At 42.1% G+C, this 22,726-nt stretch overlaps 1 protein-coding gene across 1 annotated transcript in view; it reads left to right on the top strand.

The window, feature by feature from the left end:
* dmd (dystrophin) overlaps window positions 1-22,726 on the top strand; it is a 1,748,406-nt gene that overhangs the window by 787,511 nt on the left and 938,169 nt on the right. The window contains exon 41 of the mRNA XM_041212034.1: window positions 19,447-19,644. Within this exon, the coding sequence (XP_041067968.1) occupies window positions 19,447-19,644 (198 nt within the window). The remainder of the gene's footprint in view (window positions 1-19,446; window positions 19,645-22,726) is intronic.

Raw genomic sequence — 22,726 nt, forward strand, 5'->3', positions numbered from 1 at the left:
TTCAGATCTCCAGGTCTTATCCTGAGCCTTCACTGGTAAAACCTGCCAGTCACAACACTTTCATTACTTGGGGCCTTTCTTTACATCTTTTGTTCTTTCTTTCTTACCTCACCCTGTCCCCTCTCCCTGGGATATCTCCCTGTCTAGGACTTTTCTCAATTATGGTGCTCTGCTGCTCAGTCACATGATCTGGTTTTCGTGCTCTTTTTCTTTTCTGTTTCTTCACGCAGGCGCACTGGGCCCCTGTCCTCGTCCTGAAAATCTTCAAATGCTGGGCTGCGCATGTGCAGCCAGCCCCCAATCCACACTTGCGCGGAAACTCCTGAGGCTGGTCGGGACTTGGAGTTACCAAGCTCCACCCGACATTAAGGTAAGTCAGATCCCGTAACAATTCACAAAGTCTCAAATGCACTTAATTTGAAGTATTGGCCTCAGAATTTTAGCTTAATAGTGTAATATGACTCCCCCACCCTATTAATTACAATGGTTAGGTATTATGGTGAGTAAATCATATTTAAGTCTGTTCCAATTATAACTTCTATTATATTTGCCTAAACTACTCCCTGCAGTATTGAGTTCCAGTCATGGGTAAATAGGTTTCTTCTGAATTCACTATTTGCCTTGTTTATGATTTTCTTACATTGATGACCTTCTTCCCCACATATGGAAACATTCACTCTATGGCCAAATTTTCATCCTCAAGTTGGGAATTGTGAGTCAGGCAATTTCCCGGCATCACAATCCTGTCTCCTGCCCAGCAGTGCGCTTCCATGCTATTTCCATGGCAAGGTGGTGGGGACCAGCTGGAGTCAGGGCCATTGCCTCCTGAAGCATGCCCGAGGCAGACGGACCTTGGTCCCCTGGGACATCGGCTGAGTTCTGTAAATGAGTGTTAGGCACCCTAGCTCTCAGCCTTCACGCTGCACCCACCCCATGTCCCCTCTAGAGCCCTGATGCACAATCATCCAGTATCCATTATAGACAGAAACCAGCCCTTTATTATATTGGGAAATCTTTGAGATGCTCATGAAACTGGCAAATAGTAAACAGCTATTGAGAAAGCTCTTCAAAAAAACTTTAATCCTTTTAGAAGCTCATAGGGCAGAAATTTTCGGTCAGTGAGCGGGAATGCACTCGACCCACTCGATCATGAAATGACGCGCGTTGACGTTTACCGAGTGTGCCAGTTCGGTTAGTGGGCATGCGCTGGAGCTGGCAGCTTGCTCACCAACAACTAAAAGGCCTGTTAAGGCCATTAAGTCATCAATTAACGTAAAGTTTTCACTGCTTGTCCATCCTAATGGTTGGCGGGCAGGCGAAAAGGCCAAGTGGCATTTGCATTTTTTTAGAAACCTCATCCACAGGCAGGATGGAGCTTCCAAAAGCAAATAAAAATAAAATAAAACTGTTAACTTTTCATTAATACATGTCCCTGCTCATGTGACAGAGTCACATGAGGGGACATGTTTTATTACATTTTATTTAAAACATTTTTTTAATATCACTTCATCTCCTTGAGGTAGCCCCGTGCCTCAGGGAGATTATGCAGCACTCACTCGAACGCAAGCGTGAAGTTCATGCTTGGCTGGCTCACACTCTTTCCGCCCCCACCTCCTCCACACCCCCTCCACACCTCCCGCATAAGCAATGCTCAGCGCTGCTGCTCACGTTTCATGCTGGAGGGGCCTTAATTGGCCACCAGCATGAAATCGCAGTGCAGTGCCGATCGCAGACGGCGGTCGCCTTCCCAACTGCCCCCACCTGCCCCAGCCCGCCAAGGGCAAAATTCTGCCCATAAAATTGCCAGTAAAACACACAATCATTCAAACTCCATGTGATAAAAGTTAACCCTCTTAAGTGTTTATAAAATAGTCAAAATTAAAGCCATTAAAAACCTCCTCGTAAACTTTCTTCCTATAAACTGCTCATAAAACTATTAATCAAAACAAAGCTCACAATCCCACCCTCCTTCGTAATGACAGAGAATGAAGAATGGAAATCAGGGCCTATGTCTCCCTCTTCATAGTGATGCTGAACTTTCTGAAAGAGAAACCAACTGTTGGTCGAATCACATCCAATAACCACTGCAGCCCACTCAACTAGCATGGAAGCACCATGCATGTGTTGGAATCCTGCAGAGTGGACAGAACGTGATGTTAATCAGCCTCTTTGGCTGACTTGAAACACGTTCAGCCATTTTAGACCTCTCCTGTTCATTCACAGCTGAACACAACTGCACAAGGGACCCCCAACTAACATTATTTAAGGGTTCAACCATCTAACTTGCAGGTGAGGTGCTTTTAACTTACTTTTGCTCTTGTGATGTTTGTGAAAATATCATGGTGTAATCTTGGAGGAGTTTTGATGATTTGTTGGATTTTGGAGGCAATGTTGTTGCATCCTGACAGGGATGTTGGAAGAGTTTTCTGCTCTGTCATCAAAAAGTATGCTAGAGTTACAGGGGCTGCAGTTTCAGTCCGTCTTGGCCTGCAACATGACAGGGAGATGGAACAGAAGCTGCAGAGAAGGGAAGCTCTGCACAGAGAGTGAAAGAGGAGGAGGCCTCTCTAAAGAAGACTCTAGCCGCCTGGGACGTTCAGGGTGCATTTTTCTGACATCCAGTTCAACCAGGAACATAGCGCAAGGTGTCCATGATTCACCAGGGAGGTGGTCACTGACCCTGTGCTGCTTCCTTCAACTGGACCTAGAGCTACATAGCAGCCAAGCCACCTTTTCCTCAATTTGTATGCAAGTGGATCCTTTTAGGCTGGAGCAGGCGACTTAGCCTATATTTCCTAGCTCACCACCCATTGTTGCATCAGGGATGTAATAGAGGGTCTGTATGCCAGCAGATGAACTTTATCATCTATTTTATCGGAGAGAAGTAGGACGAGCAGGCACATGGCTTTACCAGGATAGCAGGATTCCCAAAGTTGGAGGGAGCCATCGACTATACGCATGTGGCTTTTCAGGTCCCGCATTCAAATAGGGAGATGTACAGGAACTGCAGGAGCTAACAGTCCATCATCTGCAATTGGTGTTTAACCTGGTATGGCCCTTATCTCCACTCCCTTAAGTCCAAGGAACACAGATTTGAAAGGATATGGCAAAAAACATATTTAGCCGCAGACCACTTAAAACAATCGCTTGATCTCGCCTCACATTGTTCTAGGATGAATCCTGAAAGATAGCCCCTCCCCCCTGCTTCCTTTCTGCAAAACGTCTCCTTAAACCTCTCTCTCCTGTCCCCTTCACCCTTACCACCAGGAATTAGCGCGTCAAGCTTCTTTATCACTAAGAACAAGACCATTTGATCAGCTGCTTCGGCTGTGTCATTCCCTTCCACTTGCCCACCTGGCGAAATTTTCTATAAAGCTCACATCTAGTTTCTTCCCCTGTCTCTCCTCATGCTCTCCCTGAACTCATCTTGTCCATGTGACACTCCATTTCCCTTGATCCTATTCTCACTAAACTGCTAATCATCCAAATTTCCTTCTAGGTCCCCATGTTAGTCAATATTGTAAATGATTTTCTCTCTTCAGGTGCTGTCCCTCTTCCCTTTAAATCTGCCATCATCAGACCAATCCTCGAAAAAACAACCCTTGACTCCACCATCCTTTCAAACTACCATCACATCTCCAAACCTCCGTCCTATCTCCAACCTCTGTTTCCTCTCCAAAGTCCTTGAATGTGTTGTCACTTCCCAAATCCGGGCCCATCTTTCCAGGAACTCCATGTTTGAATCCCACCAATCAGGTTTCCACCCTTGCCACAGGACTGAAGCAGCTCTTATCAAAGTTAGGAATGTTGTCTTTGTGACTGGAACAAAGGTAAACTTTCCAACCTTGTACTTCTCAGCATGTCTGCAGCCAGAAAGCTAGGAAAAGGTGGGATAGCTCTGCTAATTAAGGATAACATGTATAGTAGTGAGAGATGACCTTAGTTCAGAAGATCAAGATGTAGAATTGGTTTGGCTAGCGATAAGAAATAGCAAAGTTAATAAGTCACATGTAGGAATAATTTATAGTTCCCCCCAACACTAATTACACTGTAGTACAGAGTATACAGGGAGAAATAATGGGGGATTGTAAGAAAGGTACTGCAATAGTCATGGACGATTTTAATCTTCATATAGATTGAACAAATCAGCTTGTAAAGTTAGCCTGGAAGATGAGTTCATGGTATTTGGGACAATTTCTTCAGGCAGTACTTTCTAATACCAATGGAGAGCAGGCTATTTTAGACCTAGTTAAATGCAATACAACAGGATTGATTCATGATCTCATAGTAAAGAAGCTTCTAGGTAGCAGTGATCATAACAGTAAAATTTCACATTCAGTCTGAGGGTGAAAAGTTTGGGTCTAAGAGTAATCTCTTAAATAAAGACAGTTACAATGGTATGAGGACAGAAAGTTGGCGAAAGTTAACTGGGAAAATAGGTTAAAAGGTAGGACAATAGAGAAGCAGTGGCAGACATTTAAGAAAATACTTCATAACTCTCAGCAAAGATATATTCCATCGAGAGGGAAAGACTTAATGAGAAGGATGCATCATCCGTGGCTAACTAAAGAAGTTAATGATAGTGTCAAATTGAAAGAAAAGTGTATCATACTGTGAGAAATACAGTACAAGCATACAAAACTGTAGGAGAAAGCTAGCTAGAAATATAAAAACATATAGAGTTTCTATAAAAACAAAAAAACTGCGGATGCTGGAAATCCAAAACAAAAACAGAATTACCTGGAAAAACTCAGCAGGTCTGGCAGCATCGGCGGAGAAGAAAAGAGTTGACGTTTCGAGTCCTTATGACCCATCGACATATAAAACGTGGATGCAGAGATAATGAATGTATTAGTTGTGATCTTCCAAAATTCCCTAGATTCTGGAAAGGTCCCAGTGGATGGGAAAAGTGGATGGGATTGGAAACAGAAAGCAGGAAACTGTAGGCCAGATAGCCTAACATCTGTCAGGGAAAATGCTAGAATCCATTATTACAGAGGTAGTTTAGGAAATCATAATGAGATTAGGCAGGGTCAACATGGTTTTGCGAAAGGGAAATAGTGGTTGACTAATTTATTAGAGTCCTATGAGCAAGTAAAAGGCAAGGTGGATAAAGTGGTCTCTAGATACTTGGATTTCCAAAAGGCATTCAATAAGGTGCAACATCAAACGTTACTAAACAAAATCAGAGCTCATGGTTACAGGATAACCTATTAGCATGGATAGAGGATTGGTTAGCTAACAGGAAGCAGAGAGTAGGGATAAATGGGTCTTGTCAGGTTGGCTAGCTATTCGTAATGGTGTGCCACAGGAATCGGTTCTGGAGCCTCAACTATTTACTATCTGTATCAATGACTTGGATGAAGGGACGAAATGTATGTTAGTTAAATTGGCTGATTGCTCAAAGATAGGTTTGAAAAAAGTTGTCAGGACATAAAGAGTGTACAGGGGAATTTAGATAGGTTAAGTGGGCAAAAATTTGGAAGGTGGAGTATAATGTGCGAAAATGTGAACTTGTCCAATTTGGCAGGAAGAATAGAAATGCAGTATATTATTTGAATGGAGAGAGATATCAGAAGAGACATCAGGATGTGTTGGTACATGAATCACAAGAAGTTATTTTGCAGGTACATCATGTGGTTAGGAAGGCAAATGGAATGTTGGTGTTTATTGCAAGGGGAATTGAATATAAAAGTAAGCAAGTGTTGCGCCAGTTGTACAAGGCCTTAGTGAGACTCCATTTGGAGTACTGTGTACAGTTTTGGTCTCCTTACTTAAGAGGGCACATAATTGCATTAGAAACATTCAGAGAAGGTTCACTTGACTTATTCCTGGGATGAAGATGTTATGAGGAAAAGGTGAGCAGGTTGGGCCTATACCCATTGGAATTTAGAAGAATGAGGGGTGAGCTTATTGAAACATATAAGATCCTGAGAGGACTCAACAGGGTGGATGGGGAAGTCTAGAACAAGGGGACGCAGTTTAAAAATTAGGGCTTTTGTATTTAAGACTGAGTTGAGGAGATTTTTCTTTTCAGAAGGTCATTAGTCTGTGGAATTCCTCACAGAGCAGTAGAGGCTGGGTCATTGAATGTATTAAAGGTTGAATTAGATAGATTTTTGATAAACAAGAGAGTCAAGCGTTATGGGGGACATACAGGAAAGCAGAGTTGAGGCCACAATCAGATCTGGCATGATCTTATGGTAGAGCAGGTTCAAGGGCCGAATGGCCTACTTCTCCTAATTCTTGTGTTCTTGTGTTTTCCTTGAGGGTCTCTAGGCACACTGAGGAAATAATACTTCTGTCCTATTTTGCAACTCCTGTACTAATGCCTTGGTGTGTTTTTCCTTGTACCTAATTCCTCCACAGTCTGCAACAACTTTGGTATGATCAAGCGTTCTCCTTTAAGAGCAACAGATTGCCTTTTCAATGCCCAGGCTGTCTGAAACAAATGTGCACAGTGACTGTAACAGGTGCTTGCCATGCATGCTGCTGGGGACCCCCATTTCAGCATGCAGTCAGCAGTGTGGATCACACTCAGCTGCATGCTGAAATAGTTCAAATTTGGAAGCAGCATGCTGCCTGTTTCAACAGAACTGGATGGGGATAATTGTAAATCACAATCCCTGTTTCAAAAAATTAAAGTACTCAAATTTTGTCCGTGCTTTTCTGACCTCTTGTGCATCCCTTTTTCCCTACCATTGACAATCTGCCTCTCTGGCACTTGGTCTCCTTTTCTGGAATTCCTTCCCTTAACCCCTCTATTTCTCCCCTTCTCTAAAATACTCCTGAAATCTCATGCCCTTGACCAAACTTACAGCCAGCTTTCTTAAATTCTCCTCCTTTGTTTCAACCTTGATTTTTCTCACAACTTTGTAATGCCCTGGGATGTTTTTGTGAATTAGAGGCACTACAATAATGCAAATCATATTCTTCATGTTGGCTGCTATTTAAGAGAGTTTCCAGCACTTGAGGTTAATGAACTAAAACAAACTTAACTTTATTATTTGTAGTAAAACTTAACTATAGTTAGTGTTTTGATTCTTAGCATCCTGTCCCCTACTGTGTAACATATGGAATAAAGTGCAGCCCTTTCATTGTGACTGGTGTTTTCTTAAATAAAATGTCACAACACCAGGCACCTGCTGTTTTCAGTTCTTTTGATTCACACTTGGAAATGGAGAAGACATTTAAGTAGGAGTCTGGCTGATACATTCTTGACACTAACTCAGGGAATGGTTCCAGTCCAAAGAATTTGATGTATTCTGTATTTTTGGGGGTTGCGTCCTGACCTGAAAAGGATTCTAGTTATGAACTGAGTGCAAAGCCTTGGCTAAATTGCCACACTTCCACCTCTTAATTAGAAGGCACAAATCCCACTCCAGAGACTTAAAAATGTAAGCTAGGATGATATTTCAGTGCAGTACTGAAGAAGTGCTGCTCCATCAGAGGTGCCAGCTTTGAGATGGGATGTTAAACTGAGGCCCTATCTGCCCTGTTGGGTGCTTGGTGATATCTGACAAAGAGCAGAAGAACTCTTCCAGTGTCCAAATCACCCCTTATCCCTTAACCAACATCACCATAAACAGATGATCTGGTCATTATCCCATTGCTGTTTGTAGGAGCTTGCTATACTCAAATTAGCACCGCCTTTTCCTGCATTGCAACAGTGGTAACAGGATTCCCTGAAATCATGAAAAGTGCTAGTTCTTTCTTCTCTTTACACATTGGCCCATTCATTTCAGAGCTCCAGGGCAGTGTATCTAGGGCTACGCCAAAGGTGTGCTGCTGAATTGCACCCCCTGCCGCCCCCCCAGCTGGAAGCTCCACAGGTCAGGATTGCAGAGCAATGGTGTGCCACAGGAATTGGTGCTGGAGCCTCAACTATTTACGATCTATATCAATGACTTGGATGAAGGGACGGAATGTATGTTAGTTAAGTTGGCTGATTGCACAAAGATAGGTTTGAAAAAGGTTGTCAGGACATAGAGTCTACAGGGGATTTAGATAGGTTAAGTGGGCAAAAATTTGGAAGGTGGAGTATAATGTGCGAAAATGTGAACTTGTTCACTTTGGCAGGAAGAATAGAAATGCAGTATATTATTTGAATAGAGAGATACATCAAAACCGACATCAGGGTGTGTTGGTACATGAATCACAAGAAGTTATTTTGCAGGTACATCATGTGGTTAGGAAGGCAAATGGAATGTTGGTGTTTATTGCAAGGGGAATTGAATATAAAAGTAAGCAAGTGTTGCGCCAGTTGTACAAGGCCTTAGTGAGACTCCATTTGGAGTACTGTGTACAGTTTTGGTCTCCTTACTTAAGAGGGCATATAATTGCATTAGAAACATTCAGAGAAGGTTCACTTGACTTATTCCTGGGATGAAGATCACCCCTTATCCCTTAATCAACATCACCATAAACAGATGATCTAGTCACTATCCCATTGCTGTTTGTAGGAGCTTGCTATACTCAAATTAGTACTGCCTTTTCCTGCATTGCAACAGTGGTAACAGGATTCCCTGAAATCATGAAAAGTGCAAGTTCTTTCTGCTCTTTACACATTGGCCCATTCATTTCAGAGCTCCAGGGCAGTGTATCTAGGGCTACACCAACGGTGCGCTGCTGAATTGCATCCCCTGCTGCCTCCCCTGCTGGAATCTCCACAGGTCAGGATTGCAGAGCACTTGCCCTGGCAAGTTCAAACTTCGATGGATAATTGCCCTGGACTGGGGAGCATCCAATAATGCGATTTAAATAGCAAACTTCGGATGGTTCCAACTGTATTCCTGTAATAGTTACCCAGAAAAGTTAGAAGAGTAAAACCACTTCTAGCATTTGTGTAACTATATTACTGACCCACCCCAACACCCTACAGGACTCCCTCCATGCCTCCTGACATGCTACAGGACTCCCCCCCAACCCACCCCCCCCCCCCACCACCCGCCCCCACACCACCCCACTAGCCCCCTGTGCCCCCTCACTCCCTCCCCAGGTACCATCCAGATTGATGCCCCCGCCAAATGCATGGGACCCCGCCCCTTCCCAACTACCCCCACACCCCGAGTACACCCACATCCTGAGTATATCCCCACACCCTGAACACTGAAGGAACCCCTCCAAAGGACCCCTCCAACTGCCCTTCGTAGCCCGACTACCCTCTCCACCCACTACCCCCCTGACTACCCTCTCCAACCACCCACAGTACACCTTGACTACACCTCCACCCCACCGACTGCCATCCACCCTCCTCCTCATTGCGCTCCCCACTATCTGACTACATTCTTCGTCCCCGACTGTACGTCCAACCCATCCCACTACACCCTCACCTCCCCGACTACATTCCCCACCACCCAACTTCCCTTCCCATCCCCCCGACTACATGCCCAGCCAACAGACTGCCCTCTCCACTGACTATTCCCTATTCCCTACTCACTGGCTACAACGGCATTCCCCACTGACCACCCGAACCAAGCCCCCCCCCCCACCAACTGAGCAACCCCCTTCACTGACCAACTGACCCTCCTCCCACAACCCATTCCTACCCCACACCCCCTCACCCACATCCCCCGCATCCCCCAAATCCTGCCCACTTACCTTATGTATTTACCCTCTCCCTGGCAGCTCAAAGTGGCTAGACCTTTAAATTTACCTGCTTTACCGCAGCTAGTGCCATAAAAAAGGGGTGTGCCCTCCTTACCTCCAACACTGCAGCCCTGGACGGAAGGCTGTGGGAATCTGCTGCGCTACACAAATCTCACCTGGCCTGAGTGGGAAGGTCGGGCAAGATAGGAGCAGCTGGATTTCTGGGTAAGGAACTATGAAGGGATTTATAATCTGACTCAGTTGTCCCTCCATTGGAAATTACGGACCATCACTGTTCAAAGTGTTGATGGATGGAAGATTAATTTGATTGCATGATGTTCCTTTTTTGCTGTTTTAATGGAGGTGGTGACCAATTTAAGATGAAAAAATTAATGGCTGCATTACAGTGATGGATAGAGGAGTATCTTATCAATGCATCAAGTGTTTCTGTTGCTGAGATCACCAGTAGTAATTTCTTAGTCTTTCATTATGAATGGAGATATTGATTGCAATTGACATTTTTTTAAGGGGCTAAAAAATGAAAGCATGCCACTCTAGTTTCCGCTGTAAGCAGTAAATAATTGTACATGAGTATATTGATTGCAATTGACATTTTTTTAAGGGGCTAAAAAAGGAAAGAATGCCACTCTAATTTCCACTGCAAGCAGTAAGTAATTGTACATGAGTATTTCTAAATTTGATTACATGGAGAATGAATTGGAGGCTTGCAGCTTTTATTCTACAACAAATGGAATTCACCACACCATGGTTCACTAATTAGATAATACTGGGGGGTTTGCTTTTCCTTGTTTTGAAAAGAAATTGGAAACATTCTTTAAATCATTGTTTATACTTGTCCTTGTGGTATCCTTTGTGATAATTTTTTTTCATTCATTCATGGGATGTGGATGATCCATCTTGGCCTCCTCCCAAGGCTTTGCTATCTGGGCCAGCATTTATCGCCCATCCCTCATTGCCCTTGAGAAGGTGTTGGTGAGCTTCCTTCTTGAACTGCTGCAGTGCCTGTGGTGTAGTTAGGGAGGGAGTTCCAGGATTTTGACCCAGCAGCAGTGAAGGAATGGTAATATATTTCCTAGTCAGGATGGCGAGTGACTTGGAGGGAATTTCCAGGTGGTGGTGTTCCCAGCTATCTGCTGCCCTTGTCCCTCTAAATGGTAGTGGTTGTGGGTTTGGAATGTGCTGTCTGAAGATCCTTGGTGAATTCCTGCAGTGCATCTTGTACACATTTCTGCTACTGTGCGTAGGTGATGGAGGGAGTAAATGTTTGTGGATATGGTGCCAATCAAGTGGGCTGCTTTGTCCTGGATGGTGTCAAGCTTCTTGCGTGTTGTGGAAGCTGCACAATTCCAGGCAAGTGAGGAGTATTCCATCACACTCCTGACTTGTGCCTTGTAGATGGTGGACAGCCTTTGGGGAGTTAGGAGGTGAGCTATTCATCGCAGGGTTCCTAGCCTCCGATCTGCTATTGTGGCCACAGCATTTATATGGCTAGTCCAGTTCAGTTTCTGATCAATGGCAACCTCCAGGATGTTGACAGGGGGGGGATTCAGTGGTAGTAATGGCATTGAATATCTAACAATTGTTAGATTCTCACTTGTTGGAGATGGTCATTGCCTGGCACTTGTGTGGTGCGAATGTTACTTGCCACTTGTCAGCCCAAGCCTGGATATTGTGCAGGTCTTGCTGCATTTGGACATGGACTGCTTCAGTATCTGAGGAGTTGCAAATAGTGCTGAACATTGGGCAATCATCAGTGAACATCCCCACTTCTGACCTTATGATGGAAGGAAGGTCATTGATGAAGCAGCTGAAGATGGTCGAGCCGAGGACATTACCCTGAGGAACTCCTGCAGTGATGTCTGGAGCTGAGATGACTGACCTCCAACAACCACAACCATCTTCCTTTGTGCTAGGTATGACTCCAACCAGCAGAGAGTTTTCCCCCTGATTTCCATTGACTCCAGTTTTGCTGGGGTTCCTCGATGCCACACTCTGTCAAATGCTGCCTTGATGTCAAGGGCAGTCACTCTCACCTCACCTTGGGAGTTCAGCTCTTTTGTCCATGTTTGAGCCAAGGCTACAATGAGGTCAGGAGCTGAGTGGCCCTGGCGGAACCCAAACTGGGCGTCAGTGAGCAGGTTATTGCTAAGCAAGTGCCACTTCATAGCACTGTATATGATCCCTACCATTGCTTTATTGATGATCCAGAGTAGACTGATGGGGCAGTAATTGGCTGTGTTGGATTTGTCTGCTTTTTGTGTACAGGGCATACCTGGGCAATTTTACACATAGCCGGGTACATGCCAGTGTTGTAGCTGTACTGGAACAGCTTGGCTAGGGGTGGGGTAAGTTCAGGAGCACAATTCTTCAGTACTATTGTCAGAATATTGTCAGAGCCCATAGCCTTTGCAATATCCAGTGCCTTCAGCCATTTCTTGTTATCACGTGGAGTAAATCAAATTGGCTGAAGGCTGGCATCTGTGATGCTGGGGACCTCTGGAGGAGGCCAAGATGGATCATCCACTCGGCACTTCTGCTGAAGATTGTAGCAAAGGCTTCAGCCTTATCTTTTGCACTGATGTGCTGGGCTCCTCCATCATTGAGGATGGGAATATTTGTGAAGCCTCCTCCTCCAGTGAGTTGTTTAATTGTTGACTGGATTCACATTCATGACTGGATGTGGCAAGACTGTAAAGCTTAGATCTGATCTGTTGGTTGTGGGATCACTTATCGTTCAGTGCATACTTGATTTAGATCTTTTATAATGCCTAATTATTATTTATGTTTTTAATGCAAAGTAGCTAAAATTGTCATCAATTTTTATGTGTACTCCAGTGTTCATATACATTTTTTGTTTAGACTTGATCGTTGTAGCAGGTGCTAATATTATATACTCATTTCCCATCACTTTAACAAAACTTTGTTGTCTCACATCTTCAAACCTGTATCATTGCCTCTGAATCTGGTGATGCTGCTCAAAGTGGTTAAGAAAATATGCACCTCCTAAGCTTGGTTTTCAAAGTTTGGCCAGTAATTCAAAGAAGACGATTGTGACATTTGGATGAATACTAGATTTGCTGCCTCCTCCTTGCATTGATAATTATAAAAATATAGCTGAAAGGGGATAGAAAAGACCTTTGTAGTCTTGGTTCTTATAGTCTCTCATTTGTGAAAGAAAGCTTTTGCAGAAACAGAGCAACCATCTTGCATTCAACAACAGAGGCAAGATTCTACCGAATGAGTGCTTATGCACTTAGCAGAGTTTGCCTTGGCTATGTTAAGAATATGAAAAAAACAATTCATTGAAAGCACCTTCATAGTCATTAATTTAGGTCAAAAAGTCCTTGAATCTAAGGACACATGAGAATTGCTTAGTGTAATATGTAATAGGGCAGAATTTCCCTGCTAGATTTGGGACCCTGACATCAGGACTAAATGAAGGTCCCAAGCCTGTGCTTGTTGGCAGGGAGACCAGCTCAGTAATCTTCCCAGAGGCGGCCTCCGAATTGGCTGTGTCCGAGTTTGCCATCCTTAGGCTACCGACCCAGTCAGAGGGCAGGCAGCTCTAGAGCTTTGGCAGCCCCACCGGGATAGGTGGGCTCTGCTGAGGCAGGATTGGAGAGAATGGAGGTGATCTTGCTGGCCTCCACATCAAGCAACAAGTAACCAGCATCGAGACTAGTAGGAATCGGCCTGAAGGGGAAACCCTTCCGTGGTAATGGTCCGGACAATGATTGTGGCCTTTCGTTAATTCAGTTCCCTCTTTGTGGCATGGCGCCTCTGTCTCTGATGGTCCCCGGCCTACCACAGGGAGGGCACTTCTATTAAGCTGGTGGCCTGCGCACTTGGTGAGGGGCTGCTCAGCCAGCAAAATGGAAGAAAGGCTGCAAAATCAATCTGAATTGAGGCCATAACAGTGCAATTTGGCTGCCCGTCTCCCGTGTGGTGGGCAGCTGACTCACTTCTCAATGGAATCCTGGAAACCCTCCCAGTCAGCAGGAGTGAATCAGGGAACTGTCCTGACATGACTCCCCCCTGCCTATTTTCCAGGCCCTCCTGCCTTCAAGTCTGGCACCACAGGGCTGGGAAAATTCAGCCCACAAATTCTGCATTCTTCAAAAAAAAACAATGGAACTTTTTCAGATGTTCAGAAAATCTGTAGAAACAGTATATAAACCCAAAATACATTATGCCATGATAGTTCAGCAAAGATTCAGCGATGATTGCCATAAGACTTTTTTCCTCCTCTGCCTTCTTGGATAAAAAGCATTTATCTGCTCAGAGCACAGTTCCACAGAAACCTTTGCTATCTTGCACTTGGCTAAGTGGCCATTATTTATGTTTCGGTAGTGCGTTTTGGAAGGCTATTTATCGGCAGGACGTAATAGCTGAGGTCAGTCCTCTCCTTATCTAACATCCAAGCAAATGCATTTCCAGCAGAGGCCACCGATAGTGTTTTTGAACCTTGAATCATGTTCCCCCTAACCCGCATACTTCCAGCCAGCTCATGGTTCATGGGATAATTGTTCCCTCCCTAAAGCATTAGTGCTATTTTTAGTGCTCTACAGCTTCCCAAGCAGGAATTGATTAATTCAGTATAATTGGGGATCCTGAACCTTGCTGGTTTTTATGGTTCAACTACTCAGTCGGCAAACACTTGCCAAGTCCTTGGAGGCAGTATAGTTTTGAGATCTATACTCATTTTGACCAGAAACAGCAACATTTCCATGTGACTAGATGCCAAATAGTATTCATCCAAGATGTGACAAATTGTCCAATTATCAACAAACACCACTCTTTAAATAATGGATTTAGTTGTGTTTATCAGTCATAAGTAGATAATTGTTCTCTGTTAGCACTGTCCACTATTAGGTGTCAATAAATTAGAAAATAGTCATTTGGTAGGACAGAACTTGAGTATTGCTGAAAAAAGAAACTTTTTTTTGTTGAAGTTTTTTGTCTTATACTCATCAGGACACTTTGCAAGAAAATACCAATATCAGGGAAACAACATATTTATAAAGTATGAAAAGAGATTGTTGATTAGTTGGCAAGTAAACTCTGATTGGTAGAGGTATAGCCATGGAGAATACACCAGTTGATGGTGACTGACAGTTATTTGCACTGCAGCCCTATATCATGGCGATCTAGACCCAACACCATTGTGTGAATCGGTATTCATTGAGCTTATGAACTTGGCAACTCGCATAGTTGAGTTCAGCTTTAATGACACCATGTATGCCCAAATAAATGGTGTTGCCATGGTATCCCCAGCTCTCACAAACATCTTTGCTAGGGGTGCTATGAGAAACGTGTCTTTGATGGATTGACACCTAACCTCCTACCCCTTGCATATTTCTGCTACGTGATGATACATTTGCTATATTTAAATCTACAGCTACATGTAATAATTTCCTTGCATGTCTTAATGGGTTTCATGTAGCACTCAAATTCTCATATGAAATAGAGCAGTCAAATGAACTCCCTTTTGTTGACATACTAGTTGAGAAACCTGCCCGCGGGTTCTCTAACATGGTCTTCTGCAAACCTACCTCCACTGTTGGGATTCTTACGTGTTGGGATTCTTATAGTTCTATGGGCTACAAGATTGGCCTCATTAGCAAAGTCATAAATAGGGCACAATCCATTTGCTCACCATGCAAGCTTGGTGCTGAAATAGGGTGCATCAAAGACATCCTGTGGGATAATAGCTACCCTGATCAGATCATTTCACACTATATATCATGCAAACTCATCGTTACTTTTGGCCCTGAAAAGTGCCTAGTCTAATTCAGATTACCCTAGAAGGGCAAAGTATCTCAAAAATTTGAGCAACAGGTGAAGCTAGCTGTTTCATGCTGCTGCTATGCAATAGCAACACAAGGGATATTTGCCACTAACAGGATGCCGCTGTCAAGCCAAAAGACGTTCTACCTATCATACAAATTAGTAATGTGGTGTATGAACTTTGGTGCCCGTATGATGTTAGGTATGCAGGCCGTATATCCCAAAAACTGGAGGATCCTATTAAACAACATGCCCTTTCTGTTTTTTGCAATGAGCAAGGTTTGGACTTTACCCAACCAGCCCGTGCTTCTAAAACTCAAAACACAGTGTCCAACATTAGATGTGATTCTGCGATTGGACAACAGTTGCTAAATAATCCTTAGTCTGCTTAGAATTATGCTGGCAACCAATTTAAGGTTGTTAGTCAGGCTTGCAATATAGCGCATTTGGAAGTTACATATATTAATACATAGGACCCTATTCTTTGCAGACAGAAAGAACATGTACACGTATTGCACCTGTTTCAGCTAAAGTAAGTGACAACCTTTTGCTCGTTCATTCCCCAGAGCAATGTCTTGACCGATCAGATACAAGCTGCTTGGTTTAAGTTTCAAACAATGCTTGGCAGTTAACTGTCAGTCACCATCAATTGGTGCATTCTCCATGGCAATACCTCTGCCAATCAGAGTCCACTTGCCAACCAATCAGCATTCTCTTCCCATACAGTATAAATATGTTGTTCCCACTGACATTGGTATTTTCTTGTGAATTGTCCTGAGGAATGCAGGACGAACAGCTTTACCAAAAAAGCCTCTTTCTTTCAGCAATACTCAAAATAGAAAATACTGCAAGAACAGAGCAAATCTATTTGCCCTTCATCAGAACTTGTTTTAATCACTTTCAAAAAAACATTAGATTAATATTGGAGAGACCAAACGTAAACTGGGCGACCGCTTTGCAGAACACCTGCGGTCTGTCCGCAAGAATGACCCAAACCTCCCTGTCACTTGCCATTTTAACACTCCACCCTGCTCTCTTGCCCACATGTCTGTCCTTGGTTTGCTGCATTGTTCCAGTGAAGCCCAACGCAAACTGGAGGAACAACACCTCATCTTCCGACTAGGCACTTTACAGCCTTCCGGACTGAATATTGAATTCAACAACTTTAGGTCTTGAGCTCCCTCCCCCATCCCCACCCCCTTTCTGCTTCCCCCTTCCTTTTGTTTTTTTCCAATAAATTATATAGATTTTTCTTTTCCCACCTATTTCCATTATTTTTAAATATTTTAAAATCTTTTATGCTCTCTCCACCCCCACTAGAGCTATACCTTGAGTGCCCTACCATCCATTCTTAATTAGCACATTCGTTTAGATAATATCACCAACTTTAACAGCTATGTGTTCTTTTGTTCTATTGTTGTTGACATCTTTTGATGATCTGCTTCTATCACTGCTTGTTTGTCCCTACAACCACACCAACCCCCTCCACTTCTCTCTCTCTCTCTCCGCGCACCCCCCCCCCCCCACCCCCCCCAAACACACCTTAAACCAGTTTATATTTCAACTCTTTCTTGGACTCGAACTCAAGTTCTGTCGAAGGGTCATGAGGACTTGAAACGTCAACTCTTTTCTTCTCCACCGATGCTGCCAGACCTGCTGAGTTTTTCCAGGTAATTCTGTTTTTGTTTTAGGTTAATACTTGTCCGGAAAGCAGTTGGATTTTTAATAAGTTGTATTTTTATAACTTACAGTACAGGAAGAAGGGGGAAAATCATCCTACCTCCACATTATCATGATAAACCTTCTTCTAACTGGTCTAGCTGAACTGTGAAAAGCAGATGCAAAATTTTTGACCACTTTGTCCTGAGTCTGGTAAATTTGCTCATTGATACAAGATTGAAGATGTATAACAGCAAGAGTTATGGATATTAATAGATCAGGATTTAAATAGGGACTTGGAAGAGAGCCTGGAGATTTTGGATGAGAGTGTGTGGAGAAGGAAGTCCCTGATTAAGGTAGCCATGAAGAGGTTGTGAAAGAAGCATGCTTCTTTGGCTGAATGGCTCTTTTTTTCTTCCTGCTTTCTTATGTTCTTCAATTATCAGCTTTGCTTATTTTTTCCCTTCAATTCCCATCCCTGTCCCTGATAGAATCGATTGCACATGAATCTATTGGACAAACAGTTTCCCATGTATCTTCCTTTATGTTTTATGTTGACTCATTCACAAATTACGATTAAATAGAAAAACAAATTGTATCTCCAGCTTTACATTTGAAACATTATTTTTTTCTGTTGGTGCATAGGATATTTAAAATTATCAAACATAAGCAGTTACCCCAAACAGGTGCAGTGATTTAGTTTTTAAACCATTCATTAACAACAATAACTAGACACTACTCTGAAACATAGGATTTTGCTATGTATTTGATCTATCAAGTGCAAGATAACACTTTACTCTTTGAGTCACCTGAGAGTTCCATATTCTAGTGTAAGCTTAATGTAACATATAAAACTAATAGTCCATGATTGCCCTACATGAATAATCAATTGACTTATTCTTTTGCCAAAATCATTATCAACAGGATGTCTTGCATTGCTGAGGTAAAGTATGAGCTTTTTGAGCCAATTGCTTTATTTTTAGCATTCAAGATGATGTTGGAGAAATCTAACATAGTGAAATTTAACATAACCTTCACACAATACTGGGGAAATGTTTGAAATTGTATTTTAACTGCAGAGAACAAATGGCCAGATTCGATTCTTGACAGGAAATATATCATTTTATTCTGTGTTATTAGTTGTTTTAATTGTGCTTAATGCATTCCATTCAAGATTTATTGTTCTCAAAGCTGTTTTGGGGTGGAAGGAAAAAAGTTGCATGGTATTTGAGCCTCACTTTACAGTGTTCATTCTCTATGGAGCTGTTTGAAACAATGCTGCTATTTTCACCATTAAACTCAAAAATGCTTGCAGCTGTATCTGTTTAACACATGCTCAGAAATGCTGCATCATATATTCCATCTTGAAGATGCACAAGGCTGCATGATATTTTTTCAATTTATTTTGACATATTTCCCAGCAAATTCCATGCTGCTTCATTACAGTCCCGATTTGTTTTTCTGTTCATATTGGTTTTTTTTATTTGAGTAGTTGTTTATGAAGCTAATTGGTTAGATTGTAAAGTATATATCATCAGTGTAGCTGAACAGCTAATGTCAGGTTGCTTGATCTCAAAATTTCTATTTTTTGATGGTGAAATGTAACACTTGTTATCATAAACAATCCAACCAAACTTTAGGTTGGAAGAGGGGACGATAGTGGGATTGGTTGATTGTTTAAATCTTTTTACTGATCTCAGTTCAGTTACTTTCTTATCATTTTTAAAATAATGATTGATACTAAGTAACCAAATTAATAAAACACATTTGCCTTAATTATGGAGCCTGTTCAGTTGTTTGTTAAATTGGAGAAAAAAGAACTTGTATTACTTAGGAGTTTACAGAGAGAAGGTAAATTGAGATGTTATTAAAAGCTGTGCGGCAATGACTTTGAACAACTTTTACAAACTGCACTTAACTTTGCTCAGACTATATCCTTAATTTTACTGCTTCATGGAAAAAATAACCACCAGATTGGGCTACAGGTTCTACTCCACAGAAATAGTCATTTATTTATTTCCCCTTACAAAATAGGATTTTATATTTAGCAGGAACACTTTTGCAGTAATCTCTGCAGCTGGTGAAATAAAGCTAGCTCCATTTTAGTGCCTTGAGTTTACAATCCTTAAACCTGAAGTGTGATTCTATCTTCCTAACTGTGTCATAACCAAAATTGACTTGCATACTTTCCAAAAAGAAAATTGCTTCTGTGTAAACTTATGTTAAAGGAACCTTTGAAAGACCATATCTACTAATAGTACTATTAGCTGCAACAGGTCAAGTGATTTTGCAACAATTGGAGGTTTTGCCACCTAGATGAGGCAATTTTGTTGTTTCAGCCACAATGATTATTTTGTTGTTGTTGAATATCATATTGTATTTTCATACCAGCAAAGTATTTACGAAGAGAACATTGTAACTGTGCTGACTGAAGGGATACTGCCTGAAACCTCTTATGTGCCTTCCGCCTACCTGGCAGAGATACGGCAGCTTCACCAAGCTGTGTGTGATGTGGAAGTTCTGCTCAACTCCCTGGAGCTCCAAACCAAGGACTTTGAAGATTTCTCTAAGCAGGATTCTTGTTTAAAGGTAGGATATACTGAAGTGAGGGAAAAACACCATTAACTGGAGTCAGGTCAAATGAGTTGCATAAGCAGTTCATCACAAAAGTTGAAAGGAAGAAATTACTTTGTAGCATATTTGTTAAATGGTTGTCATTAACAAGTTACTTCCTCTACCTGTACCAGCTTTAGACTATCTCAATCCTAGCCATCATACAAATATTTTGAAACTGTCTGTTATGTCTAACTAGAGAAGTTGACTCTTTAGGAACAGGTATAAGTCACATGATCCATTGCGCTTGATTTGCTATTTTTGAGAGTTGTAGCAGCTTTAGTTTTACAATAAAAGTCCCTGACTTTCCTCAATATCCCTTAATATCCTTCTTTCTTATAACGTTTCCCTCTTAAATAGCTTAGTTGATCTAGCAATTATGCCTCTCGGGATAAGGTTTTTCAAATCTCCTAATTCTTTATCTGAATTATTTATTTTTCCTGGATTTGCTTATTCCAGATTCCATGATTATAGGGGAAAGTCCTTCCCAATTTTCTTTTTCGTTGTTCTTCGTTATTTTAAATATCTCATTAGATTTCACCTGTTAGCTTAAATATCTTAACTATCTCTAGGAAATACAATCCAAGTTTATCCAGTTTCCCATCATAGCTCGTGGTTCTTTTATCCCAGTAATACAAAGATACAGAGGCTACTTGGCCATTTGAGCCTGCTCCACCATTCAAAGAGATTATGGCTGATCTGATTGTAACTTTCCGCCTATCCCCAGTAACCTTTCACTCCCTTGCTTATCAAGAATCTGTCTAGCACTCCTTAAAAATATTCAAAGACTCTGCTTCTACTGCCTTTTGAGGAAGAGAGTTCCAAAGACTCATGATCCTCTGAGAGAAAAGAGTTCTCCTCATATCAGGCCTAATTGGAGGACTGCTTATTTTTAAGCAGTGGCCCCTAGTACTAGATCCTCCGACAAGAGGAAACATCCTCTCTACATTGACCCTATCAAGAATCTTAAGGACCTTATATGTATCAATCAAGCCACCTCTTACTCTTCTAAACTCCAGCAGATATTAGCCTAGCTTGTCCAACCTTTCTTCATAAGACAACCCACCCATTCCAGGTATTAATCTGGTAAATCTTTTCTGAACTGCTTCCAACACATTTACATCCTTCCTTAATTAAGGAGACCAATACTGTACACAGTACTCCAGATATGCTCTCACCAATGCCCTGTATGCATGATGCATAACCTCTCTACATTTGTATTCAATTCCTGTTGCAATAAATGATAACAATCTAATAGCTTTCCCAATTACTTTTTGTACCTGCATATTGGCATTTTGCAATTCATGCACCAGGACACTTAGATCCCTTTGTATCTCAGAGCTCTGCAATCTCTCATCATTTAGATAATATGCTTCTTTTTTATTCTTCTTGCCAAAATGGCCAATTGCACACTTCCTCACATTATACTTCATTTGCCAGGTCTTTGCACTTAACTAAACTATCCCTTTGTTGCCTCCATGTGTCCTCTTCACATCTTGCTAGCCTACCTATCCTTGTGTCATCAGCAAATTTAGCAACCACACTTTTGGTCCCTTCATCCATGTCATTTGATTCCTGTGGCACATCACTTGTTACATCTTGCCAACTAGAAACCAGAAAGATCCATTTATGCCTACCCTCTGTTTCCTGTTAGCTAGCCAATCTCCTATCCATGCCAATATGTTACATCCTACACCATAAGCTTTTATTTTTCGTAATCACCTTTGATGTGGCACCTTATCAAATGCCTTCTGGAAAACTAAATACAGTAGATCCACCAGTTCTCCTTTATCTACAGCATATGTTACTTCTGCAAAGAACTCCAATAAATCGATTAAACATGATTTCCCTTTCACAAAGCCATGTTGACTCTGCCTGATTGCCCTGAATTTTTCAAAGTGCCCTGCTATAACATCTTTACTAACAGCTTCTAACATTTTTCCTATGACAGATGTTAAGCTAACTGGCCTGTAATTTCCTGCTTTCTGCCTCCGTTTTTGAATAAAGGAATTACAGTGATTACATTCCAATCTAATGGAGCCATCCCCAAGTTGAGGGAACTTTGGAAAATTAAAACCAACGCATCAACTATCTCACTAGCCACTTCTTTTAAGACCCTAGAATAAAGTCCATCAGGACCCGGCGACTTGTCAGCCCACAACTCCAACAATTTTCTCAGTCGCACTACCCTGGTGATTGTAATTTTCCTGAGTTCCTCTCTCCCTTTCATTTCCTGATTTACAGCAATTTATGGGATGTTACTGCATCCTCTATAGTGAAGACCAATGCAAGCTACTGCTTCAGTTCATCTGCTATCTCCTTATGTCATTGGATAATACCAGAGATGAAGGAACTAAGTTATGATGACTTTCTGAGTTTTCCTGAAGACTTTTCCGAAGGTGTGATGCTCAGAACTGAAAACAGTATTTCAGATGAGGTGCTCTGTGACTGCAACAATATTTGCTGCCTTTATGTTCTTCACCTGCTGTAATCCTGGGTAGCCTGTTCAGTTATGTTTAGCACATGTGTTAGCTTTTAATGAAATATACAAAGAACAAAGAAGAATACAACACAGGAACAGGCCCTTTGGCCCTCCAAGCCTGCACCGATCATATTGCCTGTCAAACTAAAACATTTTGCACTTCCAGGGTCCCTATCCCTCTATTCCCATCCTATTCATGTATTTGTCAAGCTGCCTCTTAAACACCACTATCGTACCTGCTTCCACCACCTCGTCTGGCAGCGAATTCCAGACATGCACTACCCTCTGCATAGAAAACTTGCCCCGAACATCTCTAAAGCTTTCTCCTCTCACCTTAAATCTATGTCCCCTAGTAATTGACTCTTCCACCTTGGGAAAAAGCTTCTGACTAACTACTCTGTCCATGCCACTCATAATTTTGTAAACTTCTATCAAGTTGCCCCTCAATCTCCGTAGCTCTAGTGAGAACAATCCAAGTTTCTCCAACCTCTCCTTATAGCTAATAACCTCCAGACCAAGCAGCATCCTGGTAAACCTTCTCTGCATCCTCTTCAACACCTCCATATCCTTCTGGTA

Source organism: Carcharodon carcharias, chromosome 18 (assembly GCF_017639515.1).
Source record: "Carcharodon carcharias isolate sCarCar2 chromosome 18, sCarCar2.pri, whole genome shotgun sequence".
In the NCBI taxonomy this organism is placed as follows: domain Eukaryota; kingdom Metazoa; phylum Chordata; class Chondrichthyes; order Lamniformes; family Lamnidae; genus Carcharodon; species Carcharodon carcharias.